The sequence below is a fragment of the Terrapene carolina genome, unplaced genomic scaffold, assembly GCF_002925995.2.
Source record: "Terrapene carolina triunguis isolate 2854851 unplaced genomic scaffold, T_m_triunguis-2.0 Scaffold21, whole genome shotgun sequence".
Classification (NCBI taxonomy): domain Eukaryota; kingdom Metazoa; phylum Chordata; order Testudines; family Emydidae; genus Terrapene; species Terrapene triunguis.
In genome coordinates this window covers 35,840,828-35,861,452 of record NW_020664372.1, presented here as the reverse complement: position 1 = coordinate 35,861,452, position 20,625 = coordinate 35,840,828, and the positions used below count along the sequence as shown (strand labels likewise).

At 43.0% G+C, this 20,625-nt stretch overlaps 1 protein-coding gene across 1 annotated transcript in view; it reads left to right on the top strand.

Moving 5' to 3' along the window:
- The window catches only part of SH3RF3 (SH3 domain containing ring finger 3), a 380,992-nt gene that overhangs the window by 353,137 nt on the left and 7,230 nt on the right, over positions 1-20,625 (top strand). Inside the window, exon 9 of the mRNA XM_024224390.3 lies at positions 14,388-14,725. Within this exon, the coding sequence (XP_024080158.2) occupies positions 14,388-14,725 (338 nt within the window). The remainder of the gene's footprint in view (positions 1-14,387; positions 14,726-20,625) is intronic.

Below are 20,625 nucleotides of genomic sequence, written 5' to 3'. Positions count from 1 at the left end.
AATTAAAGTGGCCTTAATTTGGTTTGTCTTAGGCTACGTCTTCACTAGGGGGGGGGGGGGAGTTGATTTAAGATATGCAAATTCAGCTACGCGAATAGCATAGCTGAATTCGACGTATCGCAGCCGACTTACCCCGCTGTAGGGACGGTGGCAAAATCGATCTCTGCGGCTTCCCGTCGACGGCGCTTACTCCCACCTTCGCTGGTGGAGTAAGAGCGTCGATTCGGGGATCAATTGTCGCGTCCCGATGGGACGCGATAAATCAATCCCCGAGAGGTCGATTTCTACCCGCCGATTCAGGCGGGTAGTGTAGACCTACCCTTAGTTCACTTCCAAAGTGAATTAAACTAAACCAAATTAAAGCCACTTTAGTTCTGAATGAGGATGTTCACATAGGTGTTTAATATGGATTAACTAATCCACTTAAAAAGTTAATTTGGATTAATTTTCCTGAGTGTCCCTGTGTAGACAAGCCCATAAACCACAATCCTGAAAAGATGTATGCACGTGTTTAAGCATGTAAGAAGTGTGGCAGGGCCCGCTCACTCCTGCCTCCTCTCAAGTCCTCAGGTAAAACACCCCATGCAGTTTATATACAATGTTTAAGGCCCTACCACATTCACAGTCTATTTTGGAAAATTTCATGATCATAGAATTTTAAAAATCTTTAATTTCATGGTTTCAGATGTTTAAATATGAAATTTCATGGTGGGTTAACCATGGGGGTTCCAACCAAAAGAAGTTTGTGGGGGGTGATCTCAAGGCGCCTGTAGTGGGGATGTAATATTGCCACCCTTATTTCTGCACTGCTGCTGGCAGTGGCGCTGTCTTCAGAGCTGGGTGGCTGGAGAGCAGCGGCTGCTGGCCGGGCACCCAACTCTGAAGGTAGCACCACCAGCAGCAGCAGCACCGAAGTAAGGGTGGTAATACTATACCATGCCCCACCCTCACTTCTGCGCTGCTGCTTGTGACAGCTCTGCCTTCAGAGCTGGGCTCCCAGCCAGCAGCCATGGAGTTTTCTGCAGCTGGGGGAGGTTCCCAAAGGTAGGTGTGACCCAGCCCTGGGAGCGGCCCATGCAGGGGAAGGGGAGGTCCCATCCCTCCCCAGCCCACATTTAAGGTGTGAATTCAGCTTGCAGCAGGTTGTGTAGACACTCTTGTTCCAGTTTAACCCAGACTTATTTTGGATTAAGTTGATTAGGAACAAATTTCAGCTAAACTAAAATAAGTCACTCTTAAAGCACCATAAGTGTGTTCACAAAGAGTCTTTCCCCAGTTTAACTAAATCAGTTTAAAAACCAATTTAAAGTTAAAATGGTACAGTTTCTGTGTATAGACAAAGCCTAAATAGTCCCTCTGAATCAATTGAAAGTTAAGCATGTGCATACTTTGCAAGACTTGGGCCACTGAGGGTATTTGTTTGATTATTATTAATGTCTTTCACAATGTTGAGAACCTATTAGACTTTGCTCTTGGACTTCCAAGCAGCAGCAGCAGTGACCAGTAATGTCTTCTTTCATCTTCAGCCAAGAGGTTTCACTCCTTTCTCTCAGATGCAGGTTTTGGCCATCCTAGGGCTACCTTGATGGATATTCAGAAGTTTCTGCAATTGTAGCTGAAAATACAGCTGATGTAAAAGAATATTACACATGTGCTCTGTACTTGCTGCCAGTTCACTTCAGGTGAAATTAATGTTGCTGCTCATTATCTTTAAAGCCTTAAATAGTACAGGCCTCAGTTCCTGCAGTCCCTGCATCTTCTCTTAAGCCTCTCCATGACAATTACTCTCAGAAGAAATTCATGGAAATTCAACAAAGCGGATCCTCCCTGTTTTGGGGAGATTTGCTCAGCATTGTTCTAAGCCTGGGGTCTCAAACTCAAATGACCACGAGGGCCACATGAGGACTAGTACATTGGCCCGAGGGCCGCATTACTGACACCTCCCCCCCCGCTGCCCTCGGCCCAGCCCCCACTCCACCCCTTCCATGAGGCCTCGCCCCTGCCCTGCCTCTTCCCACCCCTTCCCTGCCCCCATTCCAATCCCTTCCCCGAAATCCCCACCCCAACTCTGCCCCCTTCCTGCCCCCAGGGGGTGCAGGTGAGGTGTGGCGGGTGCTCAGGGCAGGAAGTTGGGGTGTGGGGTGCAGGAGGAGTGAGGGGTACAGCAGGGGGCTCAGGGTGCAGGAGGAGTGCAGGGTACAGCAGGGGTCGGGGTGCAGCATGGGGCTCAGGGCAGTGGGTTGGGGTGCAGGAAGGGTGCGGGGTGAGGCAGGGGGCTCAGGGCAGGGGGTTTGACTGCAGGAGGGGGTCGGGGGGCAGGATCTGGCCCAGCGCATACCGGGGGCAGGGCAGGCTCCCTCCCTGCCTGCCTGTCTGCCCCCATGCCGCTCCGGGAAGAGGCTGGAACGTGGGGAAGGGGAGGCAGAGGGGCTGTGTGTTGCTTCAGGCACCGCCCCCAGCAGCTCCCATTGGCCGCGGTTCCCCGTTCCCAGCCAATTGGAGTTGCTGGGGGCGGTGCCTGAAGCAACACACAGCCCCTCTGCCCCCCCTTCCCCACGTTCCAGCCTCTTCCCGGAGCATTGTGGGGGCAGGGCAGGCAGGCAGGGAGCATTGTGGGGGGGCTGCGAGGGGCTCGCGGGCCACAGAAAATAGCCCCGCGGGCCGCGTGTTTGAGACCCCTGTTCTAACCTACGCAAATTGTGTCCAGGTGCCATGATGAGTAGCACCTTATACATAAGTGTAATAAGTAATAATGATTTTGGATAGTTTTATGCATTTGCATTGCTAGAATGTCATTGTTGTTTAGATACTTTATTTCATGAAGCTGGCATGTTGCTATTGTATCTTAGTTAGAGAGACAAAACCAAAAATAACCATAATGGAAAACAGGATCGAACATTTTGTTGTGAATAAGAACAGTATTTGCATTTACACTATATAGTAGCTAATATAAAAATGATAAGCTCCTGCTTCTTCAAGGCAAATTGCTTCAGGTAATCAGCAGCTGGGGTCCAGAAGAAATCTCCTTCTGCTCCTGTTGTATGATTGTAGTAAAAGAGTTTATACCTGCCTGTGATGCATTGGAGGCAAAATAGCCTAAATCTGTCATTTCTGTTCCAGGATGGCAGTGCTTTGTATTTTTTTATGGGACTTGTATCTTGTTTAAGATGTGAACTATTTAAGCAAAATCTTCACTATTCAACAATAGCATTTGAGGTTTACTATTTTATTGTAGAATGTTTTTTAAAAATTACTAGTTTCTGTTATTAATTGAAGTTATTAGAGTTTGAATTGAGTTCATAGTGCACTCTTTAGTATTAGCAGATTAGGTTGCTGGATAAAGAGAAGTGTTGTTAGAAGTGCTGTGAGTGCAATGTGTAGGCATATTATTAATTATTTATATAATGGTTGCACCAGGGAACCCCAGTCAAGTGTCAGTACCCCCATTGTGTGAGGCTCTATACAGACATGTAACAAAGACAAGCCTGCCCCAGAGAGCTCTGAGTCTATGGGCAGGTCTACACTACGGAGCTAAATCGACCTAAGGTACGCAACTCCAGCTACGTGAATAATGTGAATACCTTAGGTTGACTTACTGTGGTGTCTACACTGCACCGGGTCGATGGGAGAGTTTCTCCCATTGACTTATCTTATACTTCTCGTTCTGGTGGAGTACCGGAGTCAACAGGAGAGCGATCAGCAGTCGATTTAGCGGGTCTTCACTAGACCCGCTAAATCGACCCCCAGTGGATCAATCACCACGCAGCAATCCCCCGGTAAGTGAAGACAAGCCCTATATGGCAGGATGCAACAAGTGGATAGAACATACAAACGGGGTGAAGGTGTAATGAGAGGATAGCACAATAAAATGAACAGTCTAATAGAAAAGGATCAGAAAAGCAATGGTATTGGCTCACCACTCACCTAACCATAGCTGGTGCATTTTGGCCTAGTAGTAGTTTGAGAAATTTCATTTTTGGTCCCTCATGCTCAACTCTGAATTTAAGGTAATTATTCCCCTGCAGGGGCCTGAACCAGAAAGAGGTGTTACTGACTTTGTTTCTTTTAAATTCTTATGTAAAAGGAGTGATAACAGAGATGAAATGAAATCCATTTTATCAACTATCCTTTCTGCCAGAATGGATACACCTATTACAAATCTTTCAAAGGCTTAAGCAGCTTCTATTAAGCCTTGTTGACTTTTGCAAATCTGAGCACCTTCTTATTAATTACAGTACAAGGAGAGTCATGACATCTGGAAGGAAATGATTTGTTGGTCACTGTATCAAAGAAGTTAACCCATTCACATATCTGCATCTCCCTCTCTCAGACAAGAAACTAGTGGCCACTTATTGTGGAAACCAACAATCAGTCTTTTAAAACGATGCTGGGAATCTTTCATTCTTTTTAGAGTCAGAGGGTAAACTGGTCCCTCCAACTATTAAAGAATTTAAACCATCTCAGTGCCCTAGGAGTAATTTACAAAGGACCATATTAGGATCCAAGAGGCCTGCAGCAATACAGAGATAGCAGAATCTTCAGTTGCTCTGAGCACCGATCTTATGTACACTAATTATTGACTAAACCTCAATGCTATGGACAACACCTCTGTCCCTGGGCTGTGCCTTCAGAAGCACTGAGGCCTGAAATACTCATTGATTCAGAGCACTTTTGATTCCCTAAAATCTCAAAGACTTCGTGAAGCTGAGCTTCCCTTTACTCCTAGAACAGAAGCTGGATGGCTGAACAAGTGCATATTTCTCTTCTCACTGCTAATAAAATATCACCCTGCTTGTCTTATTTGAAAATAAGTTATTGCTGTGAAAAAAATATTTGGATATTTTGACATGTAACACCCTAATAACAGCTTTTGGGAACCGGAGGTTTCAAACTGTGGAAGCCTGCACAACTTAAGAGGAGATCTAACGGCACTGAAATGACAGACCTTTTATGCTCACAGGACTCTGGTCAGGTCAAGTATTAAAACTTTTTTAAAAGCCATGGGGCAACTCTCCTTCTGCCCCTTGACTTTAATGCTATGATATCACAACAGCAGTGTGACTGTCTTCTTGCTAATTCCCAGAAATATGTTGCAAGAGTGGTAGCAATGTTTGTTTTCCTGGCTTCTAGGCCACACTCAAGGGAGTGTAATCAAATCTGTAAAAATAAAATCTCATTTTACTTCTCATTCTGTAATTCAATGCATCTTTTATGAATTGTTTGTGGGATTATTTCATTGTTGTGTATTTATGAGCAATGTCTAGTACATGCAAAGTTTGGTAATTTTGCATTGCTTACACATGGCCTCTTTCTGGGCCTGGCCATTAATTCTGAGAGAAGAATACACCTCTTCCAACACCCATATGAGTACAATGGACCAGCCCAATATTGCTTAATTTGTTAGAGCTGATGAAGTTCCAGCCTGAGCTAGTATGGCTGTCATAAGTGTTAGCCAAGTGGAAATATATACATTAGAAATATGGGACAAAATGACCTACAAAAATCAAAATTTGTACCCATGTTTCTTCTTTCTGTAAAACTACAAGTCTCACCTGTCTGTCCTTTAACAAAGTTACAAAGCAAGACTAAATCATTTTGTTTGCTTCCCAAATGAAACCCATCCCTCTTGAAAGCCAGCAAATAGTGTTAACTTTGTATGCATAAGGTTAAAGTGTGTCAAACCACATTTTGTTTTTGATTCTTTTTTATTCAAATATTCAACAAGTTAGTTTGCTATGGCTTTCTACAAATGTGGGTGTTAATCCCAAAGCTTTCTTTTTTCTTATAAGAAAGACTAGAACCAGAGAGTTAACTAGTCAATAATCTAAATAATTTGGTGTTTAAAGAACTAATTCTAATTTATTTGTTTAAGATCTGATTTATTTATAAATCTTTTTCTCATTTCAGAATCACAAGTTATCAATAAAAAGTTGAATAAAGAAAGACATGGTAGATTCCGCTGTAGTTCAGATATATTATTTTCTATTTTATCAAATGTTTCCAAACAAATTCTTATATTGTACATCAGATTAATTTAAATAGTCCATAAAATACAATTGGTCTGGCATACCTGACTAAATAATTGATTTCATATTTGTTCTATACCAGAAAATGCTGAGAAATATGCTAGGTTTCACAATGACTTCTCAATTAATCTAATTTGTTTTAGGGAGGTGTATGTGGAAGAGAAAACATGCCCTATGTCTGTTTGAAAATCAAATTTAGGGTGAAATTATTCTAAAGGGCCATAGACGCTAGGGACTGGCAGTTTTATGATGCTAAATTGTTTTATAGTGTTATCCCTTCTGACTCTGATTTTAATAATCCATTTGTAGCCAATGGAAGGCTACTTATGAAATGGATAAATGCTATTTCCTTTGCCAGGTTGCAGGGTGACTTATTTATTTAATATGCAAATAATCACAGGAGCCAGGGTCACATGCTGCACTAGCTTCTTAGGTGTTGGGCTAGAAAGAATTATTAGAGGAGAGTCCTAGTTCTTCTTCAGTTAATATAACCTACAAATCCATAATATAACAACTAGTGAGTCTGTTATGATTTTCCTCCACCTCTACCCAAATGTCAGAATTACGATTAAAAACAAAGAACTTCCATTGTTTTTAAATGTCCCCATCAAGCCAGCCACTATTTTCCTGGATTGATTGTTTTCACCTGTATCCTCAGCAATGGCATGTGCAGGCCATGCCACAAGTCAGTGGCAGAGCTAGAATCAGAACCCACTAGTCTAAACTCTTCATTGCCAATATTAGCCACTAGAGACGCTGAGTGAAACCCTGGCCCCATTGAAATCAATGGAAGTTTTGTCATTGACATCAGTGGTAATGGGATCTTATACACTGTCTCTTTTGGGTCATTCCACTTTAGCAGTTTTGGATAATTTTATCAGGTTATTGAGACGTTTTCATTTTTCCAGTAACAAATAAGGTTGACTGTTTTAGCCTTTCCCACTAAGTACTTTGGCACTGAAAGTTGTTGTCTGGGCATATGGTACATTATCTATTTGTAAGTTCCCATTCTTTTGATAATCATATCCACTGTACACTATCAGCTGTAACCCTCTGTACCAGACCAGGAAATAGGATGAGATAGGACAGGCATCGCTCCATCAACTTCCTCCTCTGTTTAAAAAGAAAAAAAAAGAGAGAGAGAAATACCAGTGTAACAAATCTATTATAATTTAACCCCTCTCTCCAATTCATTATATTTTAGTGAACCAATTTTCTCTCTTACCTTCCATTTCTTGCAAATGCAGCATATTTGAAGAACCCTGTTAATAGTTAATACTTTTCCCTTGCTAATTAGCTTGTTAACTTGGTTCCATCTATTTTTAAAGATCTAATTTTTACCTGATTTGAATATTTAAATATATTTTAAGAGCCTCTCTTTATCACTTTATAGAATCCTGCCTCAGGCCCAGTTCAGCAAAGTGCTTAAGCATGTGCTTAACTTTAAGGACATGCTTAAGTCCCACTGAAGTCAATGCTTAAGTCCTTTGTGGAATTGGCACCTGAACAGCTCCTTTCCTTTTCTAAACTTTACTTTCATTTCAAATGTTCTGACCAGATCTAATTGACGGGATTTATCTGTATTTTTTCCAAGTGCTTTAAAAACGTTGTTTTACTTTTCACCACATATTAAATTAAAGAATTATTTAAAATGTTCATAAAACATAACTTGGTTGTTTTGCAACCCTCATGATATTTGAAAACTAATGATATTATGATTAAGTCCTACATGCTCCTCAGCAGTTGACTCATATCATCACATTATAATTACAGACCACTGACCATGTGCATGGTCTCCATTAAAAGGTGAATATTTGTCATGAATTTCCACACAATATAGTATATGAGATAACACAGAATTAGCCTCTACCTAGAACCAGAAATAACTACTTACCGCTGTGTGTTATTATCAGTTGATAAATACTGACCTTTTTAGTGATGACCACTGGATCTTATTCAGCAAATTCAAGATTGAAAGTTCATATCTAAATTCTGAGGAATTTCAGATCCAGCATTCTCATTTGGACCCTTCTCTACCATACTATTCTATTTAGTTTAGGTTATTATCACAATCTCAGTTCCAGTAATTAAAATCTTCCATGATCCAAGTTTGAAAATTCCTTCACACCTCTTATATCTGAATTAACAATTTCCCTAGAGGACATAATCCAAGAATCACATATTGGATCCTACCTTTCCATCATCAAAAGCTGATTTGGAATAGTAGAAGGAATGTATAGCATCCAAAACTGTAATATAAATTGACTGCAGCAAGGACTGGCCAAGGTTAAATAAGCAGTGGAAGTGGTGGTTTATAGCTACTGACCTGAGGAAGTGCTCCCTGGTTGTTACTGACCTCCCAGATGGATAGCATTGAAACCATTTTTTTTTAATTAAGACTTTTTCCCTCTGGCTTTCTTATCTATTGATGTAGCTGGTGTTACATGAAAAATACCTAATTTAATTGGCTGGATCCCATTTTTCTATCAACTGCAATAAAGTTTCCTCATTTATTTAATGAGGCTGAGTTGGTAGGAAATTCAGTATTGGGAGCTTTAGAGTGAGAAAGGTAAAACGAAAGTTTCTGTTTCTTAGGGTGGATGCAGAAAAAAAGGGTTGAGTTAGTATGGCAAATACAAATTTTCTCTCTTGGTCTCAGTGTTTATTTAGACTATGATCTAATTATTACCTTGTAAACTGGAAAAACCCTTCAGTTATCTAAATAGCTATATCCTAGGCTCAGAAAAACCCTCTCAGGCTGAAAGAAGAGCTGTTTATAAGCCCAAGATGAGAGTGTTATTGGGGTGTCAAGAGGCACCTACAACTTACTGTGAAGCTGAAAATTCCAGCGTTTAAATATTTTGAGATGTTATTTTAAGATAATGATATATTTTAAACTCAGGCTGTACTAACGTTTCAGCACATTCCCCATAGTGATTTATTTACGTACACGGGGGAAGCAATGCATGTCCCCACATTGGCCTCCCCGCATGTGGGGGTCCAGGGGCATAGTGCTGTCACACCTCCTGCTAATGTGCTGCCAGGGACTGATTTCCACAGGCACCCCTCCGTGCACAGGGGTAGGAGCACAATTGGGTTATTGATTTTGTCACTGAAGTCAGGAATTATGACGCTGAATACACCCCGTGGATGCAGATCTGCTCCACTTTTACAGTCACTTTTTTATTAACTATAACTGCACTAAAATGTATTTGCGAGGCTAATTTTACTCATTTGATAAAGAATTAACCCTTCTCAAATGAACACTGTGCACATGCAGCCTGAACATATAATCAAAAACCAAAACACACAGGTGCTATTTAAAGATGTTGACAGCAACCGACAGTCAGGCATTGACTGTACAATGGGTCCATCAACGTGGCAGATCCAGGAAGCTGACAGTGTCAACCATAATTCATTGTCAAATGGCAATTTGATCACGAGACCAAGAAAGCTAAATACTTTCAAAGCTTGTTATAATGGATTACAGACCTCTGACAAAACAATGTTACCCAGGAATCTGCAGTCCCTTCCATTGCTGGAGGAAGGAAACCGAACATTGTTCTACGAAGGCAAGAGGAAAATACATTCAAAACCTTTTATTCCAGAAAGGCCTCAGTTATGTCTGACTGGAGAATCTTGCCCGCATGCTCGGGGTTCTGCTGATTGCCATATTTGGGGTCGGGAAGGAATTTTCCTCCAAGGTAGATTGGCAGAGGCCCTGGAGGTTTTTCGCCTTCCTCCGCAGCATGGGGCAGGGGTCGCTTGCTGGAGGATTCTCTGCGACTTGAAGTCTTTAAATCATGATTTGGGGACTTCAACAGCTGAGTCAAGGGAGAGAATTATTCCAGGAGTGGGTGGGTCAGCTTTTGTGGCCTGCATCATGCGGGAGGATCATAATGGTCCCTTCTGACCTTAAAGTCTATGAGTCTATGTGCTCCAAAAACTTCTCTTCTACCCCCAGAACTTACTGGGTCCTGTAACTAATTTACATACACTTTTTTATAACATTTTATGTTCATTAATTAATGCTTAGCTGAATCACAGTGAAACTGCTGTAGAAAGAACTGCCCAGGACAGCTATAAATATTAAATTAATTCCTGATGAATGATGGCTGCTATTATACCAAATTTTAAATGAATTCATAATAATTGGACACTTAAAATGAATCATTACTGGGATTCCATTTTGGAAGGCAGAACTGCTAAAGAGCACAGCATTTCTGTGCTGCTAAAAACCCAGGGAAGAAGCCGGCCACTCTTAAAGAAATGTACTGCTTGGAAAACATTAATTAACTCTCACAGTCCCCTTGTGAGGTAGGTAGATTTTACTTGTTCCCCTTTTACAGATGGGTAGCAGGCACAGAGAGTTTTACGGTGAACTGCCAAGCACAGTAGGTGCAAAACAATTCTGTCTGCTTTTTAAATTAGAAATGTCAGGAATATCAGAATCTGAGCACCTGCATTCTGTCAGAGAGCTTTGGCAACATCTCTGGAGGACCTGGAAGGTGATGTGATAGGAGGCTGAGCGCAGATATGCAGCACTCCCAGGACCTAGTTAAATTGGAGAAAATGTTGAATTTAAAAGTCTTATTTGGAATCATCCAAATCCATAATATCAATATTGTAATGTAACCATAGTACCAATGGACAGGGCTGCTCTACAGTTCATCTGTAAGTGTCTTGTGCAAGGCCACACAGTGAGTCAATGGTGGAAATGTGATGAGCAGTTTCAAGTTCCTGGCTACCAGTCCTATGCTCAGTCCATTAGCCCATGTTGTCTCTTAATTTTCCCAACCCCAGAGTTTAGTTTAAGTTTATAAAAATGCTTATCAGGTTAGAAAAAAGATTGTATAGCTTGGCTGTAGAAATTCATGCCAAGCTTTGCAGGGGTGAAGTTTGTCTTGTAAACAAAATCTCAGTCTCGATCACTTTTTAATTTACAGAGGGCATAAATATATTTCCCTTTTGTGCTCTCTAACTGAAAAATAGCTTTAATAGTCAAATACATTTTGGGAAACCAACAGTCTATAATGTAAACAACGAGGAGTCAGTGGCACCTTAAAGACTAACAGATTTATTTGAGCCTAAGCTTTAAGGTGCCACCGGACTCCTCATTGTTTTTGTGGATACAGACTAACACGGCTACCCCTCTGATATTAGTGTATAATGTAGAATTTTTTGAAAATGTAATTTGCCAAGTTATTTAAATTAGAAAAACAGCTACCACATAGGCATGACTTAAATTCATCCAGAGCCCTCCAGAGCAGAGCTCTGGTAAATATTTTCAAACCCGCTGAAGTCCCGAGCCCCAGCGCATCTCGCGGGACAGAAGCCCCGAGCCCCGGTACCTCCCACAGGGCTGAAGCCCCGATCCTCAGCGCACCGTGCGGTGCAGAAGCCCTGAGCCCCAGTGCCTCCCACAGGCTGAAGCCCCAACCACTGGGGCTCCGGGAGATACTTGGGTAGAATTTAATTGCTGTTCATATAGTTATTCTGCATGTGTAACTCTTCCAGTTAAAGGCTCCCAAAGCACTCACCGATGCACTGTAACTGTTCCTTTGGAGCCATTGAGTAGATATTGTACTGTGTGAAACACCTTAAAATGCATATTGAGACGGCATGCTAGCGTCATTAAAGTATATTGTGTCAGTGATCTATAGGGAAGTGGAAGGTATCTGACTTCATGAAGAATCTCTGAACTTAATATTATGAGGACGGCAATTTCTTATAATTACAGATTTAAATAAACACAGTTATTTTCTGGTGTTTTTAGTGAATTACTGCCAGAGGTTCCCGTGGTGGTTGTTTGGATCATAGAGCAGGTGTTTAGCAGATAATTGTTTTTTTTTATTTTCTGACATTTCCAAGAGGATTAATTTAATATTTATGATCTAATCCTGTGCGGTGCTGAGCGCCCTCAACCTCTATTGATTTTACTGGGATCTGCAGCACCTTGACATCATTAGGCCCTTAATTTATAGAGTGAACCATAAAATACAGATACATCGTGCCACAATGTGTGATCTGAACCTCTTCAAAGTTCGGGGGGTGTTTGGCTCTTGAGGTTGAGTTCAGACCCTTGCTCACAAAACCGGTAGCCAGCATCCCAGAGGCACCATGTAAGCGCTACACTGCATTGTTGCTTTTGCTCTCCCATGTTGTGATGCATTGGCGTCTCTGTTCTCTTATTGTTCATGGCAGAAGAGAGCACATCAGAGAACTTCAGGAGCAGAGACATTAGATATTATAGGTGAATTATAGTAAATTCAATCTGTGTACTAAATGTTTATATTTATTTCATTGTATTTCCCCCTCTCATTTTTTAAAGCTTCTTTGACAAATGAATTCAGTAATCAGCATGTAAAAGAGCATCACTTTAAATCTTGTACAAGACATTGTGTCTACAGAGAATAAATAAAATGCTGTCTCGTGTTTCCAAATAGTGTTCGTGCTGGAAGATAGAAGCTTTCTGTTCCACCTGTACTGCAATTACTCTATGCTTTTTTCCCTCCAGGGATCCTATTATAGAATAAATGACCAAATACACCTAAATTTCATGTCCCTGAATCTCTGAATATAATCTTAGGCAATAGTTTGAACTTCATATACAATAACAAATAAATGAACAGACTCCTTGCAGTATAGTATACATGGCTGTATAGTTAAAAAATGGAAAATGACTATTTATTAGTGCACTGCATTATGGAGGCACTGGTTGCCAAGTATAGTTAAGGCTGTACCCAGTGTTCCAGTATATGGCTTATTTTGACATGCACTCTCTTCCCCCACAAAACTTTTTAGCTGAAGGAGCTAATGTTCTGAATGTGCATGTGCTTAAGGTAAGTGCATGGTAGAATTTTTCCAGATGATTTTCAGAAGTGCAAGATAAGGTTCTATGGCAAGGACTCAAGAAATCTATGTTTTCCTCAAATTAAAAACATGCCATTATGGTATTTTCAGCCACCTATATCCAAGGCTGCTGGAACAATTTGTATAGTGGGGGTGCTGAGAGCCATTGAACCAAACTGTAAACTTTGTATATGATAGAAACCACTTCAAGCAGACGCACCCCCAGCACCCCTAGTTCCAGCACCTATGCCTATATCAGGATAATGGTTTACTGTGAAAGTGAAATTTCAGAAATGATCTGTTTTTTAACTCACTGTTGTTAACTTCCAGTGTGGAAGTGGTGTATGTATTAGACCTAAAAAGTAATCCTGTAATGGCTAGTATTCACTGTTATAAGCCAAGGCCTTAAATCCTTACCCAGGGCCTCATGCTCCCTAGTGTGGGTTAGTCACCAGCTAGGGTGAGTTCTGACTCTCAATTTTCCAGGAATTCTTCCATTAGGGGCAGGGTTTGTCCCCCCCCCCCCCCCCCCAGAAAAAAAGGACAGGGCTCCAGTCCCAAATCTCAAGGCTCTCCAGAAGCATGAGCCATGTACATGGAAGCCCTATGGCTCTACATTGCTGCTTGCCTCATGGGTCCTATATGAACTGTGCTGCCACTGCTGTCTGGTCACCCTAATCTCCTTTAATAGCAAATCTATGGCCTGCCCCAACACTACCCTCTTGTGTTGTCTCTTCAGGCCAGTAGAGGTTCCTCCTGCCTGCTTCACCTGTGCGTCCCCCTGAATGCAGTGGGATTAGGAGACTTTGCAGCACAGAGGCTTTTGCACGGACTCTCCATCCTTTGAGCAGGTCCCACGGTGGCATTCTTTAGGTAGAAGGGAAAAGGGACCATCAGCCCTCAGGGCTGGAGCTTGCAGTTGCTTCTACTACATCCAGTGGCTTTTAAGCCATGCGGGCGATGAAGATGATCTGGCAAAAGGAGAGACAACATTGCGTGAAGAGAATTAGAATGATTGAATAACTGGCAAACAGTATGGGTAGAAATTAAAACTTGGTCAGTAACTCACTGATGTAGAAGCATAGTGAATGCATTGCTGGTTCGCTATGTGCTATGAATACATACGAAAGGATTTTCTTCCTCTCACTGAATACCAGCTTTGTTGGCAGGTTGATTATTTATTTTATATTTCTGGATTAGATGTTTGTACCTTTAAAGTCCTAGTGTCACACTGAAACTGCTGCATTTCCTTAAGATATTTAATTATCCATTAGCACAATGGCAACTGTGGATCCATTCCCTACTTAGTCTGCAATTTGGTACTTTGGTATGATCTTTGTTAGCAAAGGAGCAAATTTTATCTGGGTTCCCCTACATAAAAACACATTTTTAGACAGAGTTTATTATATGGAATCGTGAGATTTTTCTCCGATGTGAAACAAATAGAATGGTGCTTAATAACAGCCCGGGAGCTGCTCATTCACGTGCTTCATGTTGATTCCCTTTCAGAAAGAGAAGAAGAGCGGATTGTTGAAACTTTTAGCCGGCGCGTCAACAAAAAAGAAATCACGCTCCCCTCCATCTGTGTCTCCGACACCGGACCCCCAGGGAGCCGTGGAGGGAGCTCTGCAGGGAGCGGTGGGACCTGAACTCTCCTCACTCTCCAGCCACGGCAGGGCAGGTTCATGCCCAATTGAAAGTGAAATGCAAGGAGCTATGGGGATGGAGCCACTGCACAGAAAAACGGGCTCCTTGGATTTGAATTTTTCCATTCCTTCTCCTGCCAGGCAGCTACCTTCTTCGATGGCAGCCATCCGTCCAGAGCCCAAGCCATTCCACCGGGAAAGGTATGCTGACGGCCTATGAGCTAAGGGTGCTCATAATTTCATTCTGCCCTGTTGCTTGCACGTAAAGGAATGTTTGTGGAAGTTCGGCTTGCATGAGCATCACTGCAGTTCTGCCAGCCCCCCACCCCCTTTTGTTTGAAGCCATCTGAGGCTATAGATTGTCCAGCTGTTTATTAGAATTAGAAAAGTCAGGCCCCTCTGCATATTAAAACCAGCCAAAACATGTGTAAGGCAGCTATGATGCTCACCATTAAAAAGTCAGCATTTGCCAACAGATACAATATGCTCATCACACAGTTATTTCCTATTCTAAGTATAGGAGAAAGCTGTGGTATCTCACATCACTGTATGTGGAAGCTGTTGGCAAATGCCACTTTTAAATGGTGATCATTGTATATTAATAATCATAATGGATTGTCATGCAGTACTTGGTATACTGCATAGCCCTGTAAGTGTGTTTGCCCATTATATCTGGCCTATTATGCAGTAGCAAACAAGGGTCTTTTTAAAATTTATGGTCACTTCAGTCATTACTGTCACTTAAGTCATTACATGGTGTCCTGAAGTATTTTTATTCCAGAAGTGGCTGATAACTAGCATAGAGAATAAGACTAGGATTCTAGAGTTTGGCAGTCCGCTCTGCATCTTGTTATCCATAAAGCTGCTGATTTTGCAAACCCAGAGAGAGGGGACAAAGTGGCAACACCAAAAAAACCAAACCAACCAACCAACCAACCAAACAAACAAAAAGACGACAGGGAAGAAAAGAAAGAACAGAGTAAATAGAGAGAAATGTAAAGATGTCAGGCCTTGTCTGTTTTCAAAGTTACATGGATTTAAGGTTAAACTGGTTTAAAAACCGGTTGAGTTGAAGGGGTGCAAAACCAAACCGTGTAGACACTCTTAATTTGACATGTATCAATTGAGCTTAATTCAATAAGGAAAGGAAAAAAATCTCACCTTGAATTAAACCAGTGCAGCCTTGACATAGACAAGGCCTCAGAAACAAATATGAGGAGAGAAGCAAGAAAGGCGTCCCCCAGCATCTCTTGTGCTGGCTGTTGTGGCCAGGGCCGGCTCCAGGCACCAGACGAGAAAGCACGTGCCTGGGGCGGCACATTGTAAGGGGCGGCATTCCGGCCAATCTTGGGGCGGCCAGCCCAGCCCTGAAGGGGCACGGACCCCGACCAGGGGGGCAGGAAGTAGTGATACCCACTGCTCATCGTGCCGCCGGGCTCCCCGGGACGCGCCACTCCCCGCCGCCTGCACCGGCCTCCGCCTCCCACACCGCTCTGAGCCCGGCCCCGCCGAGCCGCCTTTAAAGGAGCGGCTGAGCCAGCACCTCCTGCAGCCCCCGGGCACCGGAAGGAGGGAGGGTTCTGCGGTGGCGCGGCGGGCAGTGGTGGCAGGGACGGTTCTGCGGCGGCCCGGCGGGCACCGGAAGGAGGGAGGGTTCTGCGGCGGCCCGGCGGGCAGCAGTGGCAGGGACGGTTCTGCGGCGGCCCGGCAGGCACCGGAGGGAGGGAGGATGCTGCTGCGGCCCGGCGGGCAGCGGAGGGGCGGGCCCCACTGATCCCAGCGCCGTTTGCACTGTGCCAAGCCCCGCTGCAATGCCGGCCCCACGCGGAGGTCGCAGACCCCAGCCAGCGCTGCCTGTGTCTGCCCCCTGGGAGCCTGCCCGGCCGGGAGAGGCACCCCAAGGCTGGAGGGGGGAGCCCCTCTCGCCCAGCTGCAAGCGGGCTGCAGCGCCTGGCTGCCCACGGGCGGAGGGAGCGGGCGGGTGCCGCCCTTCACCCCCCCTGCAAGCTGCCTTGACCGCCCTCCATGCGCTCCCTGCGGCTGCCGGTTTTTGTTTTTGCTTTGGCAGTCTGGCCGCTTTTTTTTTTTTTTGCCTGGGGCAGCAAAAAAGCTAGAGCCGGCCCTGGTTGTGGCACTGCTTTGAAAGCACCACTTCAACGATGCAGGGAATTCCTAAGGGTGGGCTTAAGATTCTGGTGCATAGCCCATATTTTCCCAGTCTGACACTGCACCTAGGGATGGCACTGACAGTGAAACAGGTGACCAATGATACCTGTATTGAGTGCAGTGACGTGGAGTAGCGGTAGAATGAGAGGGCCATAGGACGAGTTCTGTATGATCAGTGTTATTACAACTAAGAACAAATGGATCTATAGAGACAGGATGCTTAAAATGTTACAAATATTACTAATTGCAATATGCAGAGGTAAAGAAAGTATTCTGATTTTAAGCATTTTGATTTCCTGAGTCTAAAGTCTGAAAATAAGCTATAATTGAAATAACCTTAATTATACACAGCAGTCAAGATTCTCTAATTGATTTATGAATTAACTTCCATGTCATTGGTGTATCTGCATTCCTTAACTGATCATATGGTTGCTTATGCCTATAATGGGGAATATTAATTACCTTCACACTCTAGGAAGTATAATGCTTAGTCCTGGAATAATCTGAGCAAATACTTTAAACACTTGTCTTTTATAAATTCATCCCACATCCATCTGTGTTCATTAAATCACCAAATTGCTCAGAAGTACCAAATTATTTTTTTAAACAAATTACATTTTTGAAACCGCTTGTTCATGTCACATCTGGCAATGGGGGAACTTGTGCTCAGCATCTCTGAATTCCATATTTTGCTTGTTTGCATGGCGATGTATTTCATCTCCACAGTAGGACCAATTCTTTATTTGCATGGATGGAAAATACAGACTGGATAAACAGATTTCGATGCTGGATGAAATTTAAAAAGAGGAAAAAAAGCTACAAAACATTTCTGTGCACTTAGCTATACTTGGCTTTTAATTTCCCAGTGCCCATCTGTGCACATAGGGACAGTACACTGAACGATTGGAAGGAGTAGCACATTCCTTAATATTTACAACATTCCAAATGGGGCGCATGAAGCCAGCAGTACCAGGGTACTTCTTCCATTAAAACTGGCTTACAATTCCTGTACTCACTGCATGCAGACTACAGAACAAAACCAAGCATTCGACATTTGCACCATATCACAGGTGCCTCTAATTGCTGACAGCTTGTTTTTCACACAGTAAAGAGGAATTCTGCTCCATTACATAGCAGTCCTTTGTGCACGGAAATTGCAGCAGATCAGAAAGGAAAGTGAGGTTTACCTTATCACAGACGGTGCTAATTTGATAGTTGTATTCCCTTGGCATATGCAGATAGAGTGGGAAAGAAATTTAATTTTGACTTGCTATATTTATGTATTTCCAGAGCCTGGTTTTGGTTTGGGGGAGGTTAGGCTGGAGAGGAAGGCACATTTGTCCTGGTTTACCTCTGTATAAACCAATCTGCTAGGATTGTGAGATTTATCATCTGTTACTACATTCTGGGGAGCAATTTTCCCGCTGTCTTTTCCTAATGCCACTTTACCTGTGCTGCTGTATGCCAGAAAGCATATAGCATTTCCAGCAGCTGAGATGAGAAACTTCACAGCTGCTACTATAGTCACTGTGTTGCATAGGTTGACTAGCAAGCGTTGCTAAGCTGAACACCATTTTAGGCTGCATATTGTCATCTATGTGCTGCTACTGTCAATTTCCTGTGGTACAGGAACACTACAGCTCTTCCTGAAGTTGGGTCTTCTCTACAGTAGCACACTGTACTGATGGGGGAGTGCATGGGGGAGTTCCTGATCCTGCAGCTCTTGAGCAAGTCCCATTGGCATCACTCAAGCTACTCACAATGAACAGTGGGTGTAAGATTTCAAGGGTCTGTCTAACAGCATTAAGACTAAATAGGCTCCTCGTGTCATTTCACTGTGATCACTCTAAATGAAAGAAGGACTTCCATTTGCCTTCTCTTTCAGCAAAATACAAATGCACATACAGCAACATTGAAAAGATTATGGTGTGTAAATGAGAGTATTTAAGTGTGTGTGTATGTGACAGAGAGAGAGATCCAATGCTCTGCTCAGTGGTTCTCAAGTCTTAGCACATGATATTGTATGGTAATAATATTATCATTACATTCCCCCTCTCCTCCCACTGGTTCCTGGTCTTCATCCCTGGGCTTCTCATCCAGTCACAGTCTCTCCTTTCCCAATACTCCCCCTGACTCCTTCTCCCAGTCTCCTGTTCCCTGGATCCTTGTCCTAGTAGTCTCTTTGCCCAGCCAGTTCCAATCTCAGTCCAGCTCCACATCTGATCTCTGTTTTCCCTCCTTCCCACCAAGGTTCCCAGTCTCCCCCAACTCCCAGTCCTGGTGTTCTGGCCCTGCCAGTTTTAAGGCTCTTCCCCTCCCTCCCCCCGAGGAAGAGTGCCAGTCCCCCCATCCACAACTCCCAGTCACAATTTGTCTGCCCACTCTAGCCTTCAGTCCAGTCTCACCAGGCCGTTTGTCAGATCCCTGACAAAAAGATCACACTCTGCCAAATTTCAAGTCCCTGCTCCAAAACATGCAGGTGCTAGAGCAGGGGTAAGCAACCTATGGCACGCGTGCCAAAGGCGGCATGCGAGCTGATTTTCAGTGGCACTCACACTGCTCGGGTCCTGGCCACCGGTCCGGGGGACTCTGCATTTTAATTTAATTTTAAATGAAGCTTCTTAAACATTTTAAAAACCTTATTTACTTTACATACAACAATAGTTTAGTCATATATTATAGACTTATAGAAAGAGACCTTCTAAAAACGTTAAAATCTAAATTAGAGTGAATAAATGAAGACTTGGCACACCACTTCTGAAAGGTTGCCTACCCCTGTGCTAGAGCTTCTCAAAGAAAAGATTGCCAAAACAGTTTTTAACATTGCAAAAGGACAGATGGTTCCCTAGCCTCCTTCTCAGAAATGACTGTTCTGGCTGAAATTTTAAAAATACTAATACATAATAATAAGGAGACTGAGATAGACACCCCCACCTCCCGCATGCAACATTTCAGCTGAAACGGTTTAAGTTTTGCAAAGTTATAAGCAGCTGAACACAAGAGCTCATAATGGGAACTGTCAGGCAACCTTAATAATAAATATACTACCAGCCCTACCGATAATTGTGATAGACATAAGGCTGTTTGCATGTCTAAATTATGAAATTTTTAATGCAGTGTGACACTGACAGATTCCAACATTCTTTTGAGTTCCACATAAGATGAAAGGCTGTGCCATAGATGAAAGAAAACCTACTATTGCATAGTAGTGGTCAGGGAAAAGAGGAAGGAAGGAGGGAAGAGAAAAGCAGAGAGGGATAGAAGTATGCCGGGCTTCCCTAGAAGGAGGGGGCCAAATCTGGGGGAAGAGTGGGAGGTGATTTAAAACAATAGGACTAATGTATGTTTTAAACTCGGTTACCGAGAAAAACAAGTCAAATGCCATCGATGGCATCGCAGGCTTTGACTGGAATGATTTATGATGTTTAGAAACCCCTTCGTGGCAGCAGTGCCATGTGATTCTTTGGTTTGTACATTGGAACCGCAATAACTCTCACTTTCTTCGTCCGCAAATCCAAGAATCTCAGACGAAAAAATATAGCCAGCCCACCCCATGTCGCAGCAAAGATTTCACAGCAGAGGTGAAAATGAGATCTTTTATTACTGAGATTTCATTATTTTTTATTCAATATGCTGATATATTTACTGTGAAGTATCATGATTAATTACAATTAAATGACAGTTGTTAAATAATTGAAAAAAGGACATTTTGTAATGCAGGATCCTGGATTTATTTTTTAAATCTTTAAAGAAAGCCTCTAAAGAATCCCTTGTTACTAGGATTGCCACCTTGCTAATGGCTGGTAACCAGACCCCCAAGACCCCCACGCCTGCTCCACCTCTTCCCCCAAGGCCCCACCCCTGTTCTGCCTCTTCCCACAGGCCCCACCCCTGCTCCACCTCTTCCCTCGAGACCCTACCCCCTTCTCTGTCTC